The following is a 23,271-nucleotide window of genomic DNA, read 5'->3' on the forward strand; positions in this document are numbered from 1 at the left end:
TATCACCAACGCGTAAAAGTGGGAAACGAGATATGTTGGAAATCCAGAATGGTTTATGAGCTCCCAGTTACCAGTTGCTTTGTCCAGAGGTTCCTCGCAGCAGGCTTTTATCTACTGGTCAGTTCAGTCGGTGGGAGGGAGGTTTGTGTTCGGGGTCGGGAGGGGCGCAGGAGGCTTTAAGAGACCTCACGCCCCCTCCCGGTCTGCGCCACTGAAGCTGGGCGTTAATCCACGACTTGTGCGCCTCGGATGGAACAGTTCACTTGATGTCTTTCACTCTGCTCCCGTAATCGGGGAGTTGAACGGCCACAGCCTCCGGTGGCACCATGCTCTTCCCGGCGGAGACCTCCTGCAACTCCACGCTCGGAAACTGCACGGAGGCTTCCAACCTGACGCAGCCGCCGGAGCTCGACGCCGCCGCCGCCGCCGCCGCCGCACGTGCGAACGCCACCGCGGACCCGTTCGGACGGAACGAGGAGGTGGCCAGGCTGGAGATCACCGTGCTGAGCCTGGCGTTCCTCGCCGCCGTGGTGGGCAACGTGACCGTGCTGCTGGCCATGTACACGACCCGCAGGAAACCCACGCGCATGCACCTGTTCATGAAGCACCTGAGCCTGGCGGACCTGGTGGTGGCGTTCTTCCAGGTGCTGCCGCAGCTCTGCTGGGAGATCACCTTCCGCTTCTACGGGCCGGACTTTCTGTGCCGCATCGTCAAGCACCTGCAGGTGCTGGGCATGTTCGCGTCCACGTACATGATGGTGATGATGACCTTGGACCGCTACATCGCCATCTGCCACCCGCTGCAGACGCTCCAGCAGCCCTCGCAGCGCGCGTACATCATGATCGGCTCCACCTGGGCGTGCAGCCTGGTCCTCAGCACCCCGCAGTACTTCATCTTCTCCCTGAGCGAGGTGCAGCCCGGCTCGGCCGTCTACGACTGCTGGGGACACTTCGTGGAGCCGTGGGGGCTGCGCGCGTACATCACCTGGATCACGGCGGGCATCTTCGTGGTGCCCGTGGTCGTGCTGGTGTTCTGCTACGGCCTCATCTGCCGCACGATCTGGAGGAACCTCAAATTCAAGAGCCGGTGGAAGAGCACGGGGGCGGCGGCCGCCAAGCGGGGGACGCTGAGCCGGAGCTCGGTGAGCAGCGTCAGCACCATCTCCCGTGCCAAATTACGCACGGTGAAGATGACGTTCGTGATCGTGGTGGTGTACGTGGTGTGCTGGGCGCCCTTCTTCACCGTGCAGATGTGGTCGGTGTGGGACCAAAGCTTCTCCTGGCACGGTGAGTGATAGCCACACTTCCACCATAGAAGCCATTTAGGAAGTTCAGGCCACAGCTCTAGCGCACAGGTTCACAGACTGTGTCCGCTTCAATTTATCTTCGGCACAGTCTGAAAACTCCGTGAGTCATAACTTCATCCGACGGACGAGTGGAGGTGCACTGTAGTCTGTGTACGCAAACAGCTGCCGCGAGCCTCCAGCAGCTGCTCACTCAGGCTGAGCGATCTCATTAAAACGGTTTCACCCAATCACGATGGCCCCGGCGCTTTAAGGCGTTCTGCAGCGGGCAAGCATTAACTCTCCCAGGAACACCGCGCTCTCGTCCTGGTTCGAGAGAAGCCGAGAAGTTCTGTGTGAAGCCAAGTTAAACCCCCACCTGGAGGAAGTGGCTACATTTTAATCTAGTGCGGTAAACGTTTAGCCAGTAAGAGGATGATTTCAAGCCTTAAGTGGATTTAGTTGGTTTGAAGTGCAGTGGGTCTTTGGCCGCTAGAACAACTCTCTGCCTCAAGCGGAAAAATATCCTCAGTCCATAGACGTCATCTGGAGAACTAGACCTCATCATCTCACACCGAAGTGCAGTTGTGTAGTTAGTCTAATAACCCCCCCTGTCTCTCTCTCCCTCCCTCCCTGCAGACTCGGAGAACACCACCGTGACGCTCTCCGCGCTCCTCGCCAGCCTCAACAGCTGCTTCAACCCCTGGATCTACATGGTCTTCAGCGGCCACCTGCTGTCGGACTTCGCCCGCGGCCTGCCGTGCCGCTGCTGCCCGCTGAGGAACAAGCTGGGCCACCAGGACTCGGACAGCAGCCTCCGCCGGACCACGGTGCTGTCGCGCCTGCAGGGCCCGAGGCTCTCGGAGCCGTTCAGGGACCTGGAGCTCGCCGCCCCCAGAGACGGAGCGCAGGCCACGACTGCATCCTGACCCCAGCCGGCACCGCGGGGCCCGCGATGGGAGCGGGTCCGATGGGAGCGGAGGGAGGGCGCATGCGTTGGATCGGCGAGTCGGTCCTGGACGTCACGTCTCCATCCATCACACATCCGCCGCCAGCGCCTGCTCGTTGCTGTAATTCGGTGTGACGCGTGTAAATCTACGTGTCGTGTTCGAGCGTCCTCAGCTCTCCATTAAAACGAGGCAGAAGCTGCGGCACGCGGCATTAACCCACAATCACCCAGGGCAGCAGGGGGTTCATGTGATGCTGGGAAGTCAGACGCGCTGACTGTGAACACACTGGTTTCACAAACTACAAGAACAAAGCTTCAACTGCAAAGCTCATTAAGTCAACGCGGCTGAGAAGTTCCTTCTCTCCGGGACTCGCCGTCCAAACGTGCTCGTGCATCTATTACTGCTCAGCCGCTGTTCAACTAGTGCTTGTGTTTCTACTTTGTGCTACTTCACTGAGGGAAAAGCTCTAATGAACTTCGCCTTATAGTGAAGCTTAAAACCATCAGACTCCAACTGAACCACGTATTAAATTCATGCTCGACGTAAAAGCTAAAGCCCTGATTGGTCCAATTCAAACACCTGCGGCAGGTGAAGCTTTGCTCCCGGAGGCTTGTTACTGTATAGATGTTTATTTATCGTGGGAATAAACGCGTTTCCTCACGCGACGTCTGTTTTCTGCCGCTCCTATGTAGACGAACGTGTGACGTAAGCGAGGCTCCTGTCGATCTGTCATCACAGTGATGGCGCAGGTGCTTCGTGGACGTTCCCTCATCAGCCACAAACGGCCCCGAATGAAAGTGTGAAAATTAAACTCTAACGCATCATCAGAAACATCATCACACAGACGGTGGAGTCATTACGCAACACGGTCCACCTCGTGATGTTTGATTGAGTCTGTCGTGGAAACGAGCGCCCGCGGGCTCCGTTTAACGAGGCGGCGACGAGAAGGTGGTGATGAAAATGGGAATAATTTCCTGTTTGAGGGAAGATGATTAGGCTGAAAGCGCCTGTGACCGTGAACGCAACTCGGTTTAACCCCCTCACTGCTGAACCACAGCGTCCGGTCTCAGCTCAGTGTGGTCCCACACTGACCAGGTGATTTTCAGTAACGACTTACCTGTGATGGTGGACATACTGAGATCTGAGATTTAGTTCACCGGCCTGACTCTGCGGTGGTGCTGTTTGTTTTCAGAAGGAGGGTTACGTCGTGGTCTAAAGCAGAAGGTGGAACCCCACAGCAGCACATGGCGGGAACGCGTGAGGGGGCGTGGCCACTTGTCACAAGGGGCGGGGCGTAAATACTACTCCTTCCTACTCCTTTGACAGGGGAAATTCCATATTTTGTTCCAGAGAAAACTCTATTGTAAATGAATATGTACAGTAGAGACTGAATGAAAAGCTTCGCCTTCGAGTGGGACCTTCTGAAGGATGTACAAACACTGAAGCAGTGACCCAGCCTCTATTCACCATCTTTTGACCTCACTTGGCCGAGACACATTTACTCCTCAGTAATATTAGTAGCGCATAATATACTTGTAGCTTTTACCTGGGTTCAGAACAAACTGATCCTTGGAAATGAATCATCCGTACCTCAAAGGTCTTCTCGGCCTCTAAACCCTCGACTTTTCCTTTATCCTCACTCCTTGAAAAGCTGCTTGGATGATAAATCTATATCCAGAACATCTGCGCTCCATACAGAGAGCAAGAGGTGAGTCAGGCCCTACGTTTGTATAGGGGGGAAATTAAAATGTAATGCTGTGACCCATACGAGTCAGACACACTAATCTAACATCAAACACATCTGGGAGACAATGTTGCGAGGCCTTGTTCATCACTGTGGTTGTGCATCACTGTGGGTTCACACAACCAGGTTCATGCTCTCGTGTGCGAGCAGCACGAGGATAATTAGAACCAGCGCCACATGAGCAGAGAAAAGCTGATAAGACGGCGTGTGTTACTTCAGGAAAAACATTCCAGGGTCACAAAAGTGCTCAAGTGTTTTGATTAAAGCCTCTGAAACAGCACGTCGGGTAACAGGGGACTCAGGATGCTGTAGCCGCGGAGACAGGAATAATACTAACACCAACGACTATGTCGCCTGCTCAGGAACATATCAATCATCTTAGCACATTATTTTAATAACAAACTTTGTATGTTTTGAAACTTTTCTTGACATATATGGAGAATTTCAAACTTCCTGTGGGTCTGACTGAACATTTACACTCACTCTGTTTTCATCCAATGTTCAAACACAGACCAAACTCTCAGCGCCTGAGCCTCAGTCTCCCTAAAACGAACAGAAGAGTCCGTTAATACCAGCTTAGGGGTAAAATAACAGCTTCTTTTTCATTTTCAGAAGTTCCCATCATCCTGCTCTTCGACTTGTTCTCTGCATTAATATTTGTTCTTCCTTTCCTTAGGAAGGACTTTTATCTAGCAGCACCTACCTGAAGCCAGTTAACCTCAGCTTCCTTTCCAGATGTGATTCCAGGTTTAGTCATAAAGCATCAAAGCAGCTGCTAAATAATAACAGCTCGTGGCTTATGTCTGCCATAATGTCCATAAAATTGTTAATAATCATTATGAAAACAGGGTTTTTTCTTTCAGACTGGTGATAATTTCATGGGTTTTTTTGACTTTGAAGTCATGACATGATTTCTCACTCCCTGCTGATTTTATATGACTCCTCCTAATTTCAATCTGCCATACTGAACTTGAAATCAGTGGCTTCTTCCGTCAATTAGTTAAAAAAATACATTTACAACATACCATTTACAGCACATAAATCTGACAGCATTATAAAAAGTACTGTGAAATGACAACACATAACGTAACTTGACGACTCCACAAAGAAGCGAGTAAACGTCGTGGCCTCTAGTGGCGAAACAATGCAACGGCACCAGACGGCCACAGAGTCAGAGACCACATCTCATCTGAACTAATCTGTACCTGAGCAAATGTTCTACACATAAACCTAAACGCATTTTATATTGACGTCAAAAATTAAATTGACTCAGTTCAGTTTGTTTACATATCGGCAATTCAGAACAAAAGTCACCGCAAACCTTACACAGTTTAAGGTGACTGAACGTAAATATACTACTACTAAATATATAACCTAACATACCACACTTCAGCACGGCATTTCATGAGCACTTTATTAATTTAGATATGCTTAGGGTATTGGGTAAACTTGGAACAAGACATAAAACAAACGTGACACGTAAACGCGGCGTATTTGACGCTAACTTACGGACCCTGAACGCATCGTGCCTTTATAAACTCCACTGGAGCGTCTTAACGGACCAGATCTACGGCGGATTCAAAGATCCAGGTTGGGTCAAGAAGGAAAGCCTGGCTTCAGAGGTTTGGTGCCGTGATGTGACGTAAGTGTATTTCTTTTTATGTCATCAGATGCAAAACATGCAGGTCGTGGTGAGGCGTTTGGGTTCTGCCAGAGGCGTCCTGTCTGTGTGCCAATGGCCGGAGAAACACTCTTTGCTCAGGTTGGTGCTTCATGTTCGGGTGATCTTTCCAGGTCTAAAGTCAAACATTTCTATTTATGGTCACTGAGTTAAATATTTTATTATTATTACTATTGCAGCTTAGTACAAATAAAAGTGTCACACTTGAGTCATTAATAAGTTTTAACTTGGGTATAAGAAGAAAGGCATGTTTAGTAAAATGCTTCTTAGAATTAACATATTGTAGGGGCTAACATATTGTTTGCCAGGTTAGCATACGGGCTGCCCTGGCAAGTGTCGACCCCGCGGTCGTCGCTCTATTTTTCTTTCTTACTGTTGTTTCCCTCCAGACGACTGTCAGCCAAGGCCCAGAGCCCCCGTCCCATCCTCTCCGTCGCCCCCATCCGAGCTCTGGTGGATGAGAAGTTCAAGGTGTCGGTGGAGAATCTGCCTCCGGCGGCTCCAGTGACGGTCCATTCCCTGCACCAGTCGGAGGACCAGGACTGCTGGGAGGCCTACGGACACTATATCAGTGACCACAGGGGCACTGTGTCAGGTACAGTAGGTTCTGGTCCATTTCAACAAGAACTCCTAAAACTGAGGGTGTTTTTTTATAATCAATTTATAATAATCATTTATTCATAAATGATCTTCATGGCTGCATTTAGTTTCAGAAGATTTGAGCTTCGGGGGAACATACTCAGGTAAAGAGCCCATGGGTTTGCTGTGGAGCATGCGTCCGGTTCCAGGCAGCCGCTTTGGACTCAGGTGAAGCAAAGTGAAACGAATTATCAAAATACTAATGAGTTACAGTATTTAAAATTACCAAGAATATACTTTGGTAGTTATAAATGTACAGATGCATTTTTTATGGGCTTTTTGTGCAACATGTCATCTGGTCTAAAGATTATTTAACGTAACTGAGCAGTTGCCTGGTTACACTGTCTGTTGCCAAACTGACATGGATCCTGCTGAACGCTGCCAATAACAGGGAACACATCCTTTCTCCTTCAGTAGTCAATATTAAGTCCAAAAGGGCCATTCTAGGTTCTCTGTTCTAGGTTAAGGAAGATGGACGTCTGTGCTCCCATGCTGGTCAACATCTCCGTCTTCAGTGGTCATGAAGGATTCAGGGAACACACTCCTCTGGCCTCAGTAGTAACAGAGAGATGGCACGTGGCTCCAGGGGTCCAGAGGGTGGAAGTTACCATTAAAGGAATGCGAGGAACCCTGTTCATACCTCCAGGTCTACTTCCATCTGCCATTCCTGTACATTCTATAAAGTTCTTCTTTATAAAAGATTGCAGCTTTTTGAAAATGGAAACATGGACAAAGCGAAATGATGGGAACCAAGGACGGACCCTTGGTGTACTCCACATGTGAGTGGAGGCTAGGAGAACACTTTGTCCTGCCACGTTCAAAGAATTCTGTGGTCCAGAGAATCAAACAGCATTAAGAAGTAGATCCCAGAGCAATAATTAAAGCTCATGAAAGTCCTTCACAAGTACAAGGATGTCCTGGTCTCAGTTTGTGTCATTAAACTCTGCAGCAACTTTGAACAAATCAGGGTCCATGTTTGTGTTTTCCTGAAACCAGCTTGTTTAAAATGCCCTCCCATCTTCAGGTCTAGGAGCCTTTCCTGGGGTACTAGATATTTGGGGAGGTGGTGGAGGGCTTCCGGAGTATCGTGCTGCTTTGCTGGCATCCCATGGTTACGCTACTATGGCACTGGAGAATTTTGCCCTTGATGATCTGCAGGGTAAAAACCTAGATCTGAACTATTTTGAGGTCTGATGTTTTATTGCTTATAGAATATTTTGGGTCTTGCAGGTGACAATAGTAATTAAATAAGATATTTCTTGCGTGGCTTTACACAGATGGCACTTGATAAGCTTAAGAACCATCCTCAGGTGATATCAGACAGAGTTGGAGTTGTAGGTCTTTCCCTTGGTGCCATTTTTTTGTTATACCTGACAGCTAAGAGCCCCACATTCAAGGTAAGAAAGAGCACTACACTCACTGGTCTCATTGAGTTTTTCTTGTAGTAGGTAAAACCAATCCTGGATGAATGTAAGTGCCCGATGATGCAGAACCGCCTCATGATTCAGTTCATTTAATTTCGCCAATTCACAACAAAAGTTGGTCAAAGCACTTCACAAAGTCTAAGACCTTAGACAACTAAAGGCCATTGTGTTCCAGCCTCAGTGTTGTGTCAGCATCAGTGGCAGTAACGTTTGGTCATCTGACAACACCCTGAAAGGAGTCTATAAAACGTTGTTCAGGTACGTAGGTACAGTACATGAACACAACAAAGTTCTACAACTGAAGTGAATCAAACAACAACATGTGACGGCAGAAAATTCGACAAGTTACGTCTGGGTGAGAACGACAGCCACATTTGGCAAGATGTGGGCCTAGAATTCATCCATGACCCCACAAATGTAGTGGACGTGAGTACAAGCAATACACGGATTTATCACTTGTATTAGTATACTGCTAGTACTGAGACACAGTTAAAGGTTCTGACTCAATTAAATTAAATTATTAGCATTTCCACAACAATGGATTTTGGAGTAATTTGTTCCGCTAGGTGGGGAAAATAAACTGCCCACTGCTGCTGGTCAGTGGCGCAGACGATCAGAACTGGCCCACGTCAGAATTCGCTAAGCTGGTGAGTAGTCAGTGTTTCTGTAGTGGAAACAGCAAGCAGACAGGTCACTCATCGGTGTGCTGTGCATCAGGCCAGCAACATTAAGACTGTGCTACAGCTTCCTCCCTCAGGCCATTGCTGTACAATTTATGTTAGTTCCTCTGTTTAGCTTTTAAATAAAAGTATTTAGTTCTAGATTTGGAGCTTTTATTCTAGTTTTATTTGTCTGTCGTCGTTGTAGCACTGTGATGCTAGAGGAACAGCATTTTGCGAAACCTGTTATTTGACCTTTGACCCTCAGATGACCCAGATGCTGCGTTCAGCAGGAAAGGAGCACCTGGTGACCTCAGTGATCTACTATGATGCTGGACATCTGATCGAACCTCCCTTCTCACCTCATTTCAGAGCTACTGCATTTAAAGTCAGAGGCAACGAGCAGAACGGTCAGTTTTATCAGATCACAGACACGGAGTAGAAGTTGCAGGATCCTAACTGGAGTTCAAAGCTCCTTCAGCTCATTCAGCTTTCTGTGTATTAGAATAATGTCAAATACTGTGTATGTTGCAGTTATAATGCTGTGGGGAGGACACACCAAACCTCATGCAGATGCTCAGGAAGACTCCTGGACCAAGATTTTGACTTTCCTGAAGCAGCATCTGTACAGCAGTGACTGAAGTGATGAATCTGACCAAGATCGGCATCCAGGACTTTAGACCTGGTAGTGATTCTGTATTGACTGTGTACTCTACCGTACAAAGCTTAAGTGCAGTCAGATTCAGATGAAAGTATTTACTTTAATCTTGACATTTACTATGAATAAACCTTTACTGTTATAATTAACATTTTAATTTGATTATAAATTACAACATAGCACCAAGATGCGGCATTAAACAGACTGACTGTATACCTGAGGAAAAATGTGTATTTACTGCTATTTTGAACTACCTAGAAAAAATAATAAACCGTCTGAGAACCGAAGTCAACTGTGAATCACTTTGTCCTCTAGTGGTTCAATGATGCAACAACGGCACAAAATGGTGAGTTGATACAACATCTGGGCCAGATGTAGAATGCTAACAATGTTTACAATGTAAATTGCAAATAAATACCAACATGAGAACTGTGATACTACTAAAAGTAAACGTAGGGACAACGAAAGCAGAGTTTAAAGATAACACGTCAACTAAATTCCGGGTTTACGATACTAAACAGCAGAGGTAACGTTCACCTGTGGACCCTGAACGCCTCGCAGGATCTCTGCGGACCAGTACAGCGTTAGGTCTGCTAAAGTTCGGTAAGTGGGTCGATATGTGCGGGTTTTGCCAATTAGGAAGTTGATTCCTAGAAGCAGTGTAAAACAAATCAATGTGTGAGCTACTGTTGGGAGGGGGCTGCTCGAGAGGGTCCCAGACTTTGGCCCGTCACGTGACGCAACCCTCCACGTGATACTGGTCCGTGTAGAGTTTCTGTCGGCGAAAACTACCTTTGTCTCCGCCCAGAATCGTAGGATTTTCGCTTCATAGTAAAAACAATCACCGAGGTTTGTTGTCGATACTGAAATGCAGAGTTAAACATGATTTCAGGCTGAACGGAAAAACTTCAACTCTGTAGTAAAGTTTGAGTTTCTACGTTGTTTACAAATGCAGAACATGCAGGTCGCGGTGAGGCGTTTGGGTTCAGCCGGAGGCGTCCTGTCTGTGTGCCACGGTCCAAAGATACACACCGTGCTGAGGTTGGTACTTCATGTACCATGTCTTACTGCTTTCATACATGGACACTTCCGAGTCTAAGCAGTTGTTTGGTAAAATGCTTCATTAATTAATTTAAATAAAAAGCTATAATTTTTTTTTCTTACTGTTGTTTCCCTCCAGACGACTGTCAGCCAAGGCCCAGAGCCCCCGTCCCATCCTCTCCGTCGCCCCCATCCGAGCTCTGGTGGATGAGAAGTTCAAGGTTTCGGTGGAGAATCTGCCTCCGGCGGCTCCAGTGACGGTCCATTCCCTGCACCAGTCGGAGGACCAGGACTGCTGGGAGGCCTACGGACACTATATCAGTGACCACAGGGGCACCGTGTCAGGTACAGTAGGTTCTGGTCCATTTCAACAAGACCTCCTAAAACTGAGGGTGGTTTTTTATAATCCATTTATAATACTCATTTATTCATAAATGATCTTCATGGCTGCATTTAGTTTCAGAAGATTTGAGCTTCGGGGGAACATACTCAGGTAAAGAGCCCATGGGTTTGCTGTGGAGCATGCGTCCGGTTCCAGGCAGCCGCTTTGGACTCAGGTGAAGCAAAGTGAAACAAATTACCTAAACTAATGGGTTACAGCGTCTGAAATTAACAACAATATACTTAGGTTACAGTTTTTTATTTATTCTGGGCCCAATAATACAGAGCTTTATGATTTGGATGTTATAAAACTATTTTTACTAAACTATATTTAAACTATATTTATGGGCCCTTTATATGACAGGTCTAAAGATTTGTCCTTTGACAAACTTTGATCTTGGTGAACGCTGCCAATAACACAGTGGGAAATGCATCCTGTCTCCTTCAGTAGTTAATATTAAGTTCAAAATGACCTGGGTTACCTTACGTAAGCATGGAGATTTGTCATAAAAGTGTCATTATACACCTGGTACAGAAAACCATTTTGCTAACTCAAGCTTCTGTACTTAAGATGGAAACAAAGCACCAACAGGACAAGTCTGTTCATGATGGGTTGGGTTGATCCCTGGCACCAACATAATCATGATGAATAATTGTCTGAAGGTTGAGTCATGGCAGCTGGATTTTATAGTAGAAATGTTTCACCACCAATCCAGGTGGCATCTTCAGTCTGAAGGAACTACACACACACACTACACCCTACATTACAGAATTGTCATTAGGACCATGAATCAGAGAGCAGACAACATCCCACTTCTATTGAACCCACTTATACACTCAGACAGAAACTCGTTCACCCAAACGATCAGGATAGGATAGGATATGACTTTATTAATCCCACAATGGGGAAATTTTTGTGTTTACAGCAACAGCATGACAAACAATAAAGAAAAATTAAACACCAGCAGTAGAAAAGTTGTGCAAAAGAAAATAACCTCAGGTAATATTAGTGCAAGAAAAAAAAACAGTAGTGCTGTATTGTATAGTCTGATGACTGTAGGGAGGAATGACCTGCGGTAACGCTCCTTCCTGCACTGTGGGTGTAACAGTCTGGGTCTGAAGGAGCTGCTCAGAGTTTCTACATTGTGGTGCAGGGAGTGGGGGGGGGGTTCTCCATGATGAATTTTAGTTTAGCCAACATCCTCAACATCAGACATCAAAACATGAAAAGAGCATCTTAGTTCATGCAGTTGAGTGCAGTGGAGAGTCTTAGAACTGCACATCGGTGAAACCAAACAGCCACTACACAGAAGGAGGAACCAGCACAAACGGAACAACACATCAGACCCAGCTTCAGCAGTGTTTCACCAAACCTTACTGAAGGATAAAGGTGTGGTATTCAGCCAACTTCATTCAGACTGAAGATAGCCATCGGGATTGGTGGTGAAATGTTTTGACTGAAAAGAAGTAGTAGTTGACATGATTCAACCTTCAGACTATTCCACCTGGATAACTGAGAATCTCCACCAACATGAAACCATCTTGCTACATCAAGCTGCTGTACTTAAGATGGAAACAAAGCACCAGCAGGATGTGTCTGAGTTTAGACATTCATGATGGGTTGTGTTGATGTCTCGCACCAATATGATGAATCCTTGATGTTCTAGATTAAGAAAGATGGACGTCTGTGCTCCCATGCTGGTCAACATCACGGTCTTCAGTGGTCATGAAGGATTCAGGGAACACGCTCCTCTGGCCTCAGTAGTAACAGAGAGATGGCACGTGGCTCCAGGGGTCCAGAGGGTGGAAGTTACCATTGAAGGAATGCGAGGAACCCTGTTCATACCTCCAGGTCTACTTCCATCTGCCATTCCTGTACATTTTATGAAGTTCTTCTTTATAAAACATTATATTCATATCATATAAAGATTGAGGCTTTTTGAAAATGGAAACATGGACCAAGTGAAATTATAGGAACCAAGGACAGACCCTTGGTGTACCCCACATGTGAGTGAAGGCTAGGAGAACACTTTGTCCTGCCACGTTCAAAGAATGCTGTGGTCCAGAGAATCAAAAGACAATGAAGAACCAAGAGTAGATCCCAGAGCAATAATTAAAGCTCTTCGCAAGTACAAGGATTTCCTAGTCTCAGTTTTTGTCATTAAACTCTTCTGCAACCTTAAACAATGGTGTTAGGTAGCGTTGGCCTGGGGAGCGCAAGGTCCCAGGTTTAAAAGCCCACCAGAGCACCAAGTGTGTCCTTGTGTAAGATACTTCGCACTAGCTCCCCAGGCTGCACTCGATGACCCAATGTGGGGTCAATAATGTTCATCAAATCAGGGTCCATGTTTGTGTTTTCCTGAGAGACCAGACCAGAGCTTGTTTAAAATGCCCTCCCGTCCTCAGGTCTAGGAGCCTTTCCTGGGGTAATAGATATTTGGGGAGGTGGTGGAGGGCTTCCGGAGTATCGTGCTGCTTTGCTGGCATCCCATGGTTATGCTACTATGGCACTGGAGAATTTTGCCCTTGATGATCTGAAGGGGAAAAACCTGGATCTGAACTATTTTGAGGTTATTTTGTTTGTTATAGTGGATTTTAGTACTTGTGGGTGAAAATAATAATTAAATGTGATCTTATCTTGTGTGGCTTTACACAGATGGCACTTGATAAGCTTAAGAACCATCCTCAGGTGATATCAGACAGAGTTGGAGTTGTAGGTCTTTCCCTTGGTGCCATTTTTTTGTTATACCTGACAGCTGAGAGCCCCACATTCAAGGTAAGAAACTAAAAGGAAAACTTGGTTTATTCTTCTGTTAGGTCAAAACAACCCTGAATGAATGTGGGGCCATATGATGCCTGCCCTGTCTTTGTGTTGCTTTCCAGCCTCAATGTTGTATTAGTATTTGCGGCAGTAACATCTTGTCAAACGACGGGACCCTCAACGGATTCTATAATTCAATGTTCAGGTACGTGCATTAAAAGGACGTGAACACAGTATGAGAGGTTTTACAAGTGAAGTCAAATAAACATGTGATGACAGAAACATCAACAAGTCACGTTTGGATGAGAACAACAGCCTCATCTGGCAAGATGTGGGCCTAGAAATGCTCTGTGACCCCACAAGTCTAGTGGACGTGAGTACAAGCAACACGAGAATTAATCACTAGTATTAGTATACTGTTAGTGTTGAGACACAGTTATAGGTTATGACTTAATACTTGCACAGTTCAAATCATTCTTATCTGTATCACTGTATAACCGTCATTTCTCCCACGAGGTGGGGAAAATAAACTGCCCACTGCTGTTGGTCAGTGGAACTGACGATCAGAGCTGGCCAACACCAAAATTCGCTGATCTGGTGAGTAGTCGCAGTGTTTCTGTCGAGAGAACAGTGAGCAGACAGGTCAGTCATCGGTTTGTTGTCCTGTTATTTGACCTTTGCCCCTCAGATGGCCCAGATGATGCGTTCAGCAGGAAAGGAGCACCTGGTGACTACACTGGCCTACCCCGATGCTGGACATCTGATTGAACCTCCCTTTTCACCTCATTTCAGAGCTACTGCATTTAAAGTTGGAGGCAACAATAAGAAAGGTTATTTTTTTCTAGATTTACACAGAGGAGACGTTGTAGGACCTTAACTGAAGTTCAAAGCTCCTCCAGCTCATTTAGCTCTTTGTGTATTACATACTGCCCGTGTGTTGCAGTGATAATGCTGTGGGGAGGACACACCAAACCTCATGCAGATGCTCAGGAAGACTCCTGGACCAAGATTTTGACTTTCCTGAAGCAGCATCTTTACAGCAGCCACTGAGTTGTGAATCTGACCGATCTGGAAAAACATAATGTGCAACGCCATCATCAAGGATTTTAGACCTGGTAATCAATTCTGTGTGGACTGTGTACTATACTGCACATAACCAAAGTGCAGTCAGGTTCAAATGAAAGTACTTGAAAGTACACAGGATTTTACTGGGATTAACACTTTACTGTAACAATTTGAGAAAATTATTTGGAACAGTTTCAAATGTAATAAGCTCTAAGCAGTGTAAAATATCATCATCTTGGAGGTGTGTTTGGGGTCATTGTCATGCTGGAACACTGCTCTGAGGGCCGGTTTCCCGAGGGAGGGGATCATGCTCTGCTTCAGTATGTCACAGTACAGTAGAATTCATGTTTCCCTCAATAACTGTAGCTCCCCAATGCCAGCAGCACTCATGCAGCTCCAGATCATGACACTCCCACCACCATGTTTGACGATAGGCAAGACACACTTGATTTGTACTCCTCACCTGGTTGCCGCCACACACACTTGACACCATCTTAACCAAATAGGTTTATCTTGGTCTCATCAGACCACAGGACATGGTTCCAGTAGTCCTGGTACTTAGTTTGCATGTCTGCAGCAAATTATACGTGAGCTTTATTTTGCATCATCTTTAGAAGAGGCTTCCTTCTAGGACGACAACCATGCAGAGCGGTTTGGTGCAGTGTGCAGTGTATGGACTGAGGCCTGGCAGGCTGACCTCCCATCCTTCAGTCTCTGCAGCAATGCTGGAGACACTCAACCATCTGTTTTCCAAAGCCAATCTTTCGATTTGAAGCTGAGAACATGCACTCCGACCATGGCGATGCCTGCTCTGAGAAGAACCTGTTCTTTTAAAGCGCTGGATGGTCTTCAAAGTTGTTTGCCATGACGTGCTCTGTTGAAGTTTTTTTTTAAGCTTTTATACCAAATTTAACTCATATGCTAACTGGTGACACCTGAGACAGTGTAACAGGGAAGGAAAATAACTTATTGTGCTCAATTTGTAGATTTTCACTTAGTGGTGTACACACACACACACACACACACACACACACACACACACACACATATATATATATGTGTGTGTATATATATATATATATATATATATATATATATATATAATATATATATATATATATATATATATATATATATATATATATATATATATATATATATATATATATATATATATAAACATATAGCAAGCTTATATGCATATATATATAGACAGCCTGGGCTGTGTTGTGGCCTGTGTGGGCTGTCTTGTGTGGGCCTTGGGTCTTCCATCAGGTCAGTTGCTGCTTTGGCTCCTCGTCCAGCTATTTAATCTGGTGACCTGAATTTTTTCTCTTTCTCAGGGTATATGGTTTGCAGTTGAGTTTGTGTTGCTTCTTATTGTTTGGTTTGATTAACTTACTTACACACATCCCGGCACACCTTACATTACTGATATTACGGATTTACTTGTGGTTAAGTTTTCTTTGTTTGGTTTGTACATCTTCTATACTCTACTATTTGTCCTTCCTAAGAGACGGGGTTTGACTGTACGCCTAAGGAGGATAGTGTTGTAATTACATGTATTATATATTTTTTGACCTGCCTTGACAAAATAATAAAGGGTAACTGAGCAGTTGCCAGGTCACACTGTCCTTTAATAAACTGACTGCCAATAACAGTAGGGAACACATCCTTTCTCCTTCAGGAGTCAATATTAAGTCCAAAAGGGCCATTCTAGGTTCTCTGTTCTAGGTTAAGGAAGATGGACGTCTGTGCTCCCATGCTGGTCAACATCTCCGTCTTCAGTGGTCATGAAGGATTCAGGGAACACGCTCCTCTGGCCTCAGTAGTAACAGAGAGATGGCACGTGGCTCCAGGGGTCCAGAGGGTGGAAGTTACCATTAAAGGAATGCGAGGAACCCTGTTTATACCTCCAGGTCTACTTCCATCTGCCATTCCTGTACATTTTATGAAGTTCTTCTTTATAAAACATTATATTCATATCATATACAGATTGAGGCTTTTTGAAAATGGAAACATGGACCAAGTGAAATGATGGGAACCAAGGACGGACCCTTGGTGTACCCCACATGTGAATGAAGGCTAGGAGAACACTTTGTCCTGCCACGTTCAAAGAATGCTGTGGTCCAGAGAATCAAAAGACAACTAAGAACCAAGAGTAGATCCCAGAGCAATAATTAAAGCTCATTAAAGTTCTTCACAAGTACAAGGATGTCCTAGTTTCAGTTTGTGTGATCAAACTCTGCAGCAACTTTCAACGAATCAGGGTCCTTGTTTGTGTTTTTCGTTTTAGATGGCCCAGATGACGCGTTCAGCAGGAAAGGAGCACCTGGTGACTACACTGAACTACCCTGATGCTGGACATCCGATCGAACCTCCCTTCTTACCTTATTTCAGAGGTACTGCATTTAAAATTGGAGGCAACAATAGGAAAGGTTGGTTTAACCAGATCTACACAGAGGAGACATTTTAGGACCTTCAGGAAGTTCAAAGCTCCTCCAGCTCATTTAGCTCTTTATGTACACTGCCTTTCAAAAGTTTGGGGTCACTTAGAAATTTTCTTATTTTTGACAGAAAGGCACTTTTTTTGCAATGAACGATTCAGAAATACACTGTTTAGATCACTAATGTGGTAAATGACTATTCTAGCAGCAAATGTCTGATTGTTGCTGCAATATTTGCTCAGGTGTATAGAGGCCCATTTCCAGCACCTGTCACTGCAGTGTAGTAATGGTACAATGTGTCTCCTCATTGCGTCAGAAGGCCCAGATTACCAGATTACCTCAACAAATGAACATCCAGAATTCCAAAGGCCTGCAATGCTGTAATTGCTGCAAATGGAGGATTCTTTGACAAGAGAAAAGTTTGAAGATTAAAAAAAATATTATTTCAAATACAAATAATTATTTTTAACCTTTTTAATGAGACTACATTGTCCATTTATGCTGGTAAATAAAAGTGTGACTTTTAATGGAAAACACAAAATTGTCTGGGTGACCCCAAACTTTTGAACCGTAGTGTATTACATACTGCTCGTGTGTTGCCGTGATAATGACACACCAAACCTCATTCAGATGCTCAGGAAGACTCCTGGACCAAGATTTTTACTTTCCTGAAGCAGCATCTCTACAGCAGCCACTGATTAAAGTGGCAAAGTTGTGAATAATAAAGATAAACAAGATCATGACTCAGTATTTTATCCTGGTAACAGATTATGTATTTTGCCATTTGACACTTACTGTGGATTACTATGTCAAGTTCAAAATATTTTTTTAACCCGTTTACTGTAACTACCTCTGTGTCTATCCAAAGAGACATAAGCACAACATGGCTCAAAATGACTCTGAGTTGGCACAAAGGCACAGATGTTTACTATGTACGTATATTTTCCAGCGAGAATGAAATGTGAAATCCAGTTTAAGAGTACGTGTTTGTGTGCAATCATTCCTGCAGCATCAGAGTCAGAATATGTGCCACCAGCTGCAGGGTCGGTCGGCTGATGGGGTAGCAAGGCGGCAGCTTCTCCTCAACACAGGACGGCTTCACAAAGTACCTGAACAGAGGAAACAGCCGTTGACCCCGCCACCGTCCAGCTGACAGGATGTTAGGATGCAGATGGAGCAAACCTGAACTCCTCCCTGAAGTGGGACCGAAGGTGCTGGGCCAGGCGGCCGCTGTGCTGCAGACAAGCCAGCAGGAGGCGACAGCGCTGGAACAGCAGGACGGCCTGGAGGGGACTCAGAGCGGGCTCCTGTAGGTCCGACAGAGCCAGCGCCACCTGCTGGGCCTGGTGACCCACGAAGGCCAGCTGAGGATGGAGAAACCAGATGCAGGGTTAACGTCTGAACACAGAGAGGAGAACGGAATGTCTGCTGTGGTGATTACCAGGTGAGGATGAGGCTGCAGAGCCTGCAGCATCCAGCCGAGGGACAGGAGGCTCCCGGCAGAGAAACATCTGCTCTGAAGCACGCAGGAAAATGAACAGTTCAAAGCTGTTCCTTCTAATCCTGGAGCTGGCTCGAATCCTAGGACTCACCTCATCGCCTACAAGCAGCAGCTCAAACAGTAGAGAGCAGGCAGCATCCAGATACTTGGAGAGTAAAGCCTGGAGACGATGAAGGCAGAGTCATAGAACCACAACTAATATACTAATATACTATTACTATACTACTAATATACTAATATACTATATGAACAGATGACCTGCTCCGTGGGCAGCAGCTCACCTGGGAGCAGAGCAGAGGTCCCTGTGCATGTGCTTCGGGCTGTGGGTCACATATTAAGGCGAGCAGCATCCTGGAGGCCAGGGCACCTCTGCAGGGAGGAAAACCGTTCAAGCCACGTGTACAACAACGCTGCAGAGCGTGGAGGAGGCTGCGTTACTTTTTGGCAGAGAGCTGGTTGACTCGCGCCGCTTCGACCTCCGTCCCTCTGAACATGACAGCGAGCGTCTGGACGATCGCGGTGCTCAACCTGCAGGAGAACAGCAAGGCTGGAAAATGTTCAAGCCGTCCCCTGGACTGAAGATACTGAGCCTGACAGGCAACCACTGCAACACTGGCTGCAGTCCAGTTACTGTGTCTCAGCTCCTAAATCCACTCTCCCACTCGCTTACAGTAGCTGGTCTGGGGTGTAGCCCCCACCAGGGCTCTGGCATCCACCCAGGGACTCCTCCAGAGTCTGGACCAGGAACAGGCACACCTCACTGGACTGAAACACACAGACATAACAGGAAACAGGCGCCCCCCACATGAGCTCAGGCCAGATGTGTGTAAACTGAGCTCACCCTCCAGAAGAGTCTGCGCAGAGCGACGCTGTGGCGAGCGGCGGCCCTCAGCTCCCGCAGCAGCAGGTACAGGCCCTCGGCGCCGAGCCCGTCCTGCAGCAGCGCCGCGCTGAGCTGGGCCAACAGGCGGGTCGTCCCCTCCCAGCTGGAGACACAAACACACGTCACGGCGGGAGCAAAGCGCAGGGGGCGGGGCTTCGCGGCCGGCGTCTGCACCTGGAGGCAGGACGTGGCCGTGCCGGGGCGGAGGCGGCGGCGGATGCGCTGCCGCGGCGGTGGAGCGGCTCCAGCAGCAGAGTGGACCTCTGGGAACACACACGCACAGCCCTGTTCAGTCGCGCAGCACACGCGGACGAGCAGCCGATGCGTCCGCGCGCGCCGCCGCCGCTCACAATCAGAGAGCTCCTCCACAAGCTCTGCAGATGCAGGTAGAGCCGGGACGTCTGCGACACGGCGTACAGGTGCAGCTCCGCCTCCGCGGCCCCGCAGTCTGCCTGCATCCAGCGGGTCAGAACCGAGCCAAGCCCCCTTTCCTGGAACAATCACAGCACATAACGTGGATTATAATAATAATAATGTTAGGAATCGCCTCGCTGCCCCATTACATGTCCACACCTGAGAGGGCTCCTGGGGTGAGGTGGGGGTCGCAGGGTGAGGCTGGGTGGGAGGGTGCGGGACCCGGACCAGGCCCAGCGTCTCTGGGTTCGGACAGGAGGCGGAGCGAAGGCGGCGCTCCTTCCTCCACTCGCCGGGGTCCCTGGTAACAGGGAGAGGACGATGATGATGATGATGAAGGCGAGAACTTGAGTACAATGAAAAGCAGGCCTCTTGAGATGAGCAGCGTGAAAACAACAGGCGTCACGTCTAATGGCCCTGAGCCGCCTCCGCGTCCCGGTGGAGGATGCATCACTCTCCCGTCGAGCGCTTAACGACGCCCCAGGTGGGAAATGGCGCCGGTGAGACAGCATCACGGCCGCCTCGCTTCCAGCAGACCACTTTCAAAATCACCTGTAGCGCTTCTCGGTGTGCGTTACATTTCACCTTTTCTTGAATGAATAAGTCATGAGGCGCCCGAGACGCCGACGCAGGCCGTCGCTCTGTGACAGCGCTTTCACTGGGACGTGTCAGGTGTGTGGACTCAAAGCCGGGCCCCCTCCCGTCTGGAGCGGTGTTACAGAGCAAGGAGCCCGTCTGTCTCCATGACTGCAGACGGGAACCAACGAACCAGAACCGGGCCGCTCTCGGCTCCGCTTACACCTACAGACGGAGGCTCTGAATCCGAGCACATCCTCAAATTAAAAGGGAAACCAGAGCCCGCCTCGCTTCCACTCGTGGGTGTCGGTGCCGAATCAGAGGCCCGTGTGTGTAACGCTCACCTCTGTGCGGGACATGCTGCGGGGGAGAGAAGACACAGGGCGGTTCAGGTTACGGAGCGGCGGCCTGGTTCCGAGCCGAGCGGGGAGACAGGCGTCGCTCTTACCCACGGCGGCGTCGGAGGCGGTCGGGCAGTGGCTGCTTCTGCGCGAGGACAGCGCCGACGGAGCGGGTCCGGGCTTCCCGTCTCTGCCGAACCAGTGGCGCCGCCTCCGCGCCGGCCTCCGGGCCGCGTAGACGATCCGTATGTGCTGGCAGCGCTCGCGGTCCTTCCCGCTGAGGAAGTCTGGGAGGTCGTTGACCTGAGACCAGGAGAAGGCGGATGAGACAGAAGCGGGGATGCTGAGATGACTCTCACTCAGGCCCCGGACACAGGGAGGTCAACACAGGCGGTAACGTGACTGTTTAACGCAGGCAGGATCAATAAAGCTTTTACGCCTCTGACATAAGGAGATGAGGGAGAATGAGAGGCTTAGAGTGTGGCACACACGCTGTTCCTCCGCTGGATTACACCTTATGTACTGGATCACGTGCCACCGGGGTCCGGCCTATTTACAGCCTGTCTGCACCAGGCTGTTAGGATTAAATCTAAATATTGTGGAATCAATGAAGCCGGCTGCACGTCAGGATCCAGCATCAACAACGGAATCATGGAATGGAGCAGTTTTACATTAAGCTCCTGTTGTGTCCTGTGTAAACGAGTTCAGCCGGTGGAAAGAAGGCGTGAGTTGAAACCAGCAAGTGATCTGTAATGTGAAGAGTTGAAGAGCAACCAAGACGTTCTGCTCATTAAAACCTCACTTGATTAATTCACCTTCTGCACCACAGGAATGAATGATCGACCCACAATAAATTAAAAATACAAACTTTTAAGGAAACTGAAGAAACATCATTTTTCTCCAGCATTTGGAATCGGGGGCTTCTTTGTGAATATTTTATTAAGTTTTTAACGTTCAAATCGTAAAATGACCCTGATTAAACGTCAAACTCACCAGCTTGATGTCCCGCACGCGCGCGAAACTCACGGCGGCGGTGAGCGTGCGCGGCGCGTACTCCGTCAGGTAGAGGCACTCGTCGCTCAGCACCACGTGCATGAACACCCTGCTCACGCTCTCCGAGACCACCACGCACGGCTCGCAGGTTCGGATCCGCTCGTACAGGTCCCGGTCCGTGTTCCGCTTCAGGAAGGAGTCCAGCTTGACGTTCCGGCGGAGGAGGAGAGGTCCGGAGCCCGAGCCGGTCCGAGCCATGACGGGTTAACGGACACTAGCCTCCGCTGCTGCGCGAGGCGGGTCGCACGGTGTCGTTTGTCATTTCTTTGACTTGTTCCGAGATAAACTGGACACCTGCTCCCCTGGTTCCGTTCCTAAGAACTGAGCAGGTGAACAACCTCAGGCTCCCGCATCAGTTACGATTGCTGCGCTCTGATTGGTGGACAGCGCGGAGCAATGCTGCTGATTGGCTACGAGATAATCGGCTAGTTCGTCATTTAAAATAAGAATAAGAAAACCTCAAACTTTATTTGGACAATATCAATAAACACAGTCCAATATTAAATTTAATATTTAAAAATATATTTTTTGTATTTGAGTTTTTTTTTAATTTTATTTCCTCCTATCTGAAAGCCATATTTAAATTTGAGTAAAACATCTCAAAGGGTTTTGTTGAACGTATTTACAATAAATAGGGTTCAGATTTTGTGAACAAATAAAGTCATTCCTCAAAACTTTGTAGCATGTAATACACTACAATAATGTGATACGGGATAGATTTACATGTATAACTGAGGTATTTCTACTTTTTGCTCTGTTTCAGTGGAAGATGTCACCATGGCTTTAATTTAATGTCTGACATAATAATAAGACTCGGTTAAATGACTTGTTGCTGTCCTTTCCAGTCACACCACTAAAGGCTTGTACGGTACTTTCCATCTCTCACCGTTGGAGCCTTAAGTTAGTGTCAGGCTTGCATTCCTACTGACAGTGATCTGCTGGTGTCATGACAGCAGCTCCTCCTCCTCGTCTTCCTCACCACTCTGAGAAGGGGAGCTTTGTAACAGGCCTCACCAAGCGGTGAAGGATACGAAGCCAGTGCCTTTTAGGAACTACTGTATGTTGTTTTGGGGTCATTTTGTCTCAATGAGTCAATTTTGCTGTCTTGTTTGGATTCAGGACTGTTTTTTGTGCCACTTTGTGTCTTTTTGCATCTTTGCCTCTAAAGCTTCTCTCACACAACCATATTTCTTTTCATTTCAAAACTAAAACTAATCCTGTACTAACATTTGTCAATGTTTCTCTGACGCAACCTGGGTGCGGTTCTGGTCAGCCGGGTCACACTGTATCTCTCCGGTCCTCTCCATTGTGTGTCCAGCTGCAAAGACAAGTTCTGGGCTGACCGCTCACACTGGCCCCTTTGTTCTGCAGAAGGAGGATAAAGCAGGCACACATGGGCAGCGAGGCCAAGCTTACAGCCCAACGCCTCACACACACTTTTTTGAGGGTGATAATGAGACTTAAATGTCACACCATGACCATGATTGTGCAGACAGGGAACATCAGATTATGTCGCAGCCTAAATAAATACACATACATGCATCTTTGTTATTTGTGTGGCTTTTTGCTTTGACTGTAATTGTTTCAGAATTTTACAAACCTTTTATAAACAAAGAGGAATTGCTGACATTTAACATAGTTGGTGGTGGTGCGTCACAGTTGCATTGGGTAAATAAACGTGCAAAAAGGGAGGATGCATATATAACTATTATATAATAAAACATTTGTTTTCTGCAGCAAGAACAACGGGGTCAAAGACAAAACACGGAA

At 47.3% G+C, this 23,271-nt stretch overlaps 4 protein-coding genes across 8 annotated transcripts; 3 read left to right on the forward strand and 1 right to left on the reverse strand.

The window, feature by feature from the left end:
• The first annotated feature begins 213 nt into the window (after positions 1 to 213).
• LOC121201634 (arg8-vasotocin receptor-like) lies at positions 214 to 3,863 on the forward strand. The gene is made up of 2 exons (XM_041072173.2): positions 214 to 1,287; positions 1,923 to 3,863. The coding sequence occupies exons 1-2, from the start codon at positions 327 to 329 to the stop codon at positions 2,210 to 2,212; spliced, it is 1,251 nt and encodes a 416-aa protein (XP_040928107.1). The 5' UTR covers positions 214 to 326; the 3' UTR covers positions 2,213 to 3,863.
• Positions 3,864 to 5,573: 1,710 nt separating this feature from the next.
• On the forward strand, positions 5,574 to 9,325 carry LOC114861693 (peroxisomal succinyl-coenzyme A thioesterase-like). 2 transcript variants are annotated; one of them, XM_029161192.3, is made up of 11 exons: positions 5,648 to 5,739; positions 6,048 to 6,253; positions 6,366 to 6,465; positions 6,759 to 6,943; positions 7,322 to 7,485; positions 7,575 to 7,694; positions 7,897 to 7,979; positions 8,054 to 8,147; positions 8,288 to 8,368; positions 8,649 to 8,790; positions 8,915 to 9,325. In XM_029161192.3, the coding sequence occupies exons 1-11, from the start codon at positions 5,648 to 5,650 to the stop codon at positions 9,019 to 9,021; spliced, it is 1,374 nt and encodes a 457-aa protein (XP_029017025.1). In that variant the 3' UTR covers positions 9,022 to 9,325. The 2 variants fall into 2 exon arrangements, with proteins under 2 accessions (XP_029017026.1, XP_029017025.1); XM_029161193.3 differs by lacking the exon at positions 8,288 to 8,368 and having other exon boundaries at positions 5,574 to 5,739.
• On the forward strand, positions 9,296 to 17,328 carry LOC114861692 (peroxisomal succinyl-coenzyme A thioesterase-like). 4 transcript variants are annotated; one of them, XR_008695764.1, is made up of 13 exons: positions 9,296 to 9,384; positions 9,994 to 10,079; positions 10,219 to 10,424; positions 10,537 to 10,636; positions 12,128 to 12,312; positions 12,867 to 13,030; positions 13,117 to 13,236; positions 13,344 to 13,426; positions 13,501 to 13,594; positions 13,738 to 13,818; positions 13,910 to 14,051; positions 14,165 to 14,336; positions 16,583 to 17,328. XR_008695764.1 is itself a non-coding variant. In XM_029161190.3 (12 exons), the coding sequence occupies exons 1-12, from the start codon at positions 9,361 to 9,363 to the stop codon at positions 14,269 to 14,271; spliced, it is 1,392 nt and encodes a 463-aa protein (XP_029017023.1). In that variant the 5' UTR covers positions 9,296 to 9,360; the 3' UTR covers positions 14,272 to 15,338. The 4 variants fall into 4 exon arrangements, 3 of the variants coding, with proteins under 3 accessions (XP_029017023.1, XP_055368066.1, XP_029017024.1); XM_029161190.3 differs by lacking the exon at positions 16,583 to 17,328 and having other exon boundaries at positions 14,165 to 15,338; XM_029161191.3 differs by lacking the exons at positions 9,296 to 9,384; positions 16,583 to 17,328 and adding an exon at positions 9,459 to 9,887 and having other exon boundaries at positions 14,165 to 15,337.
• A 142-nt stretch (positions 17,329 to 17,470) lies between these two features.
• c9h12orf56 (chromosome 9 C12orf56 homolog) lies at positions 17,471 to 23,202 on the reverse strand. Its single transcript, XM_029164250.3, has 14 exons — positions 21,442 to 23,202; positions 20,556 to 20,751; positions 20,452 to 20,467; positions 19,691 to 19,832; positions 19,468 to 19,608; positions 19,292 to 19,380; positions 19,076 to 19,220; positions 18,905 to 18,999; positions 18,673 to 18,762; positions 18,516 to 18,603; positions 18,326 to 18,394; positions 18,175 to 18,249; positions 17,916 to 18,097; positions 17,471 to 17,842 (listed from the first exon to the last, which is right to left on the reverse strand). The coding sequence occupies exons 1-14, from the start codon at positions 21,697 to 21,699 to the stop codon at positions 17,731 to 17,733; spliced, it is 1,698 nt and encodes a 565-aa protein (XP_029020083.1). The 5' UTR covers positions 21,700 to 23,202; the 3' UTR covers positions 17,471 to 17,730.
• Positions 23,203 to 23,271: the final 69 nt, after the last annotated feature.

The sequence above is a fragment of the Betta splendens genome, chromosome 9, assembly GCF_900634795.4.
Source record: "Betta splendens chromosome 9, fBetSpl5.4, whole genome shotgun sequence".
Lineage (NCBI taxonomy): Eukaryota > Metazoa > Chordata > Actinopteri > Anabantiformes > Osphronemidae > Betta > Betta splendens.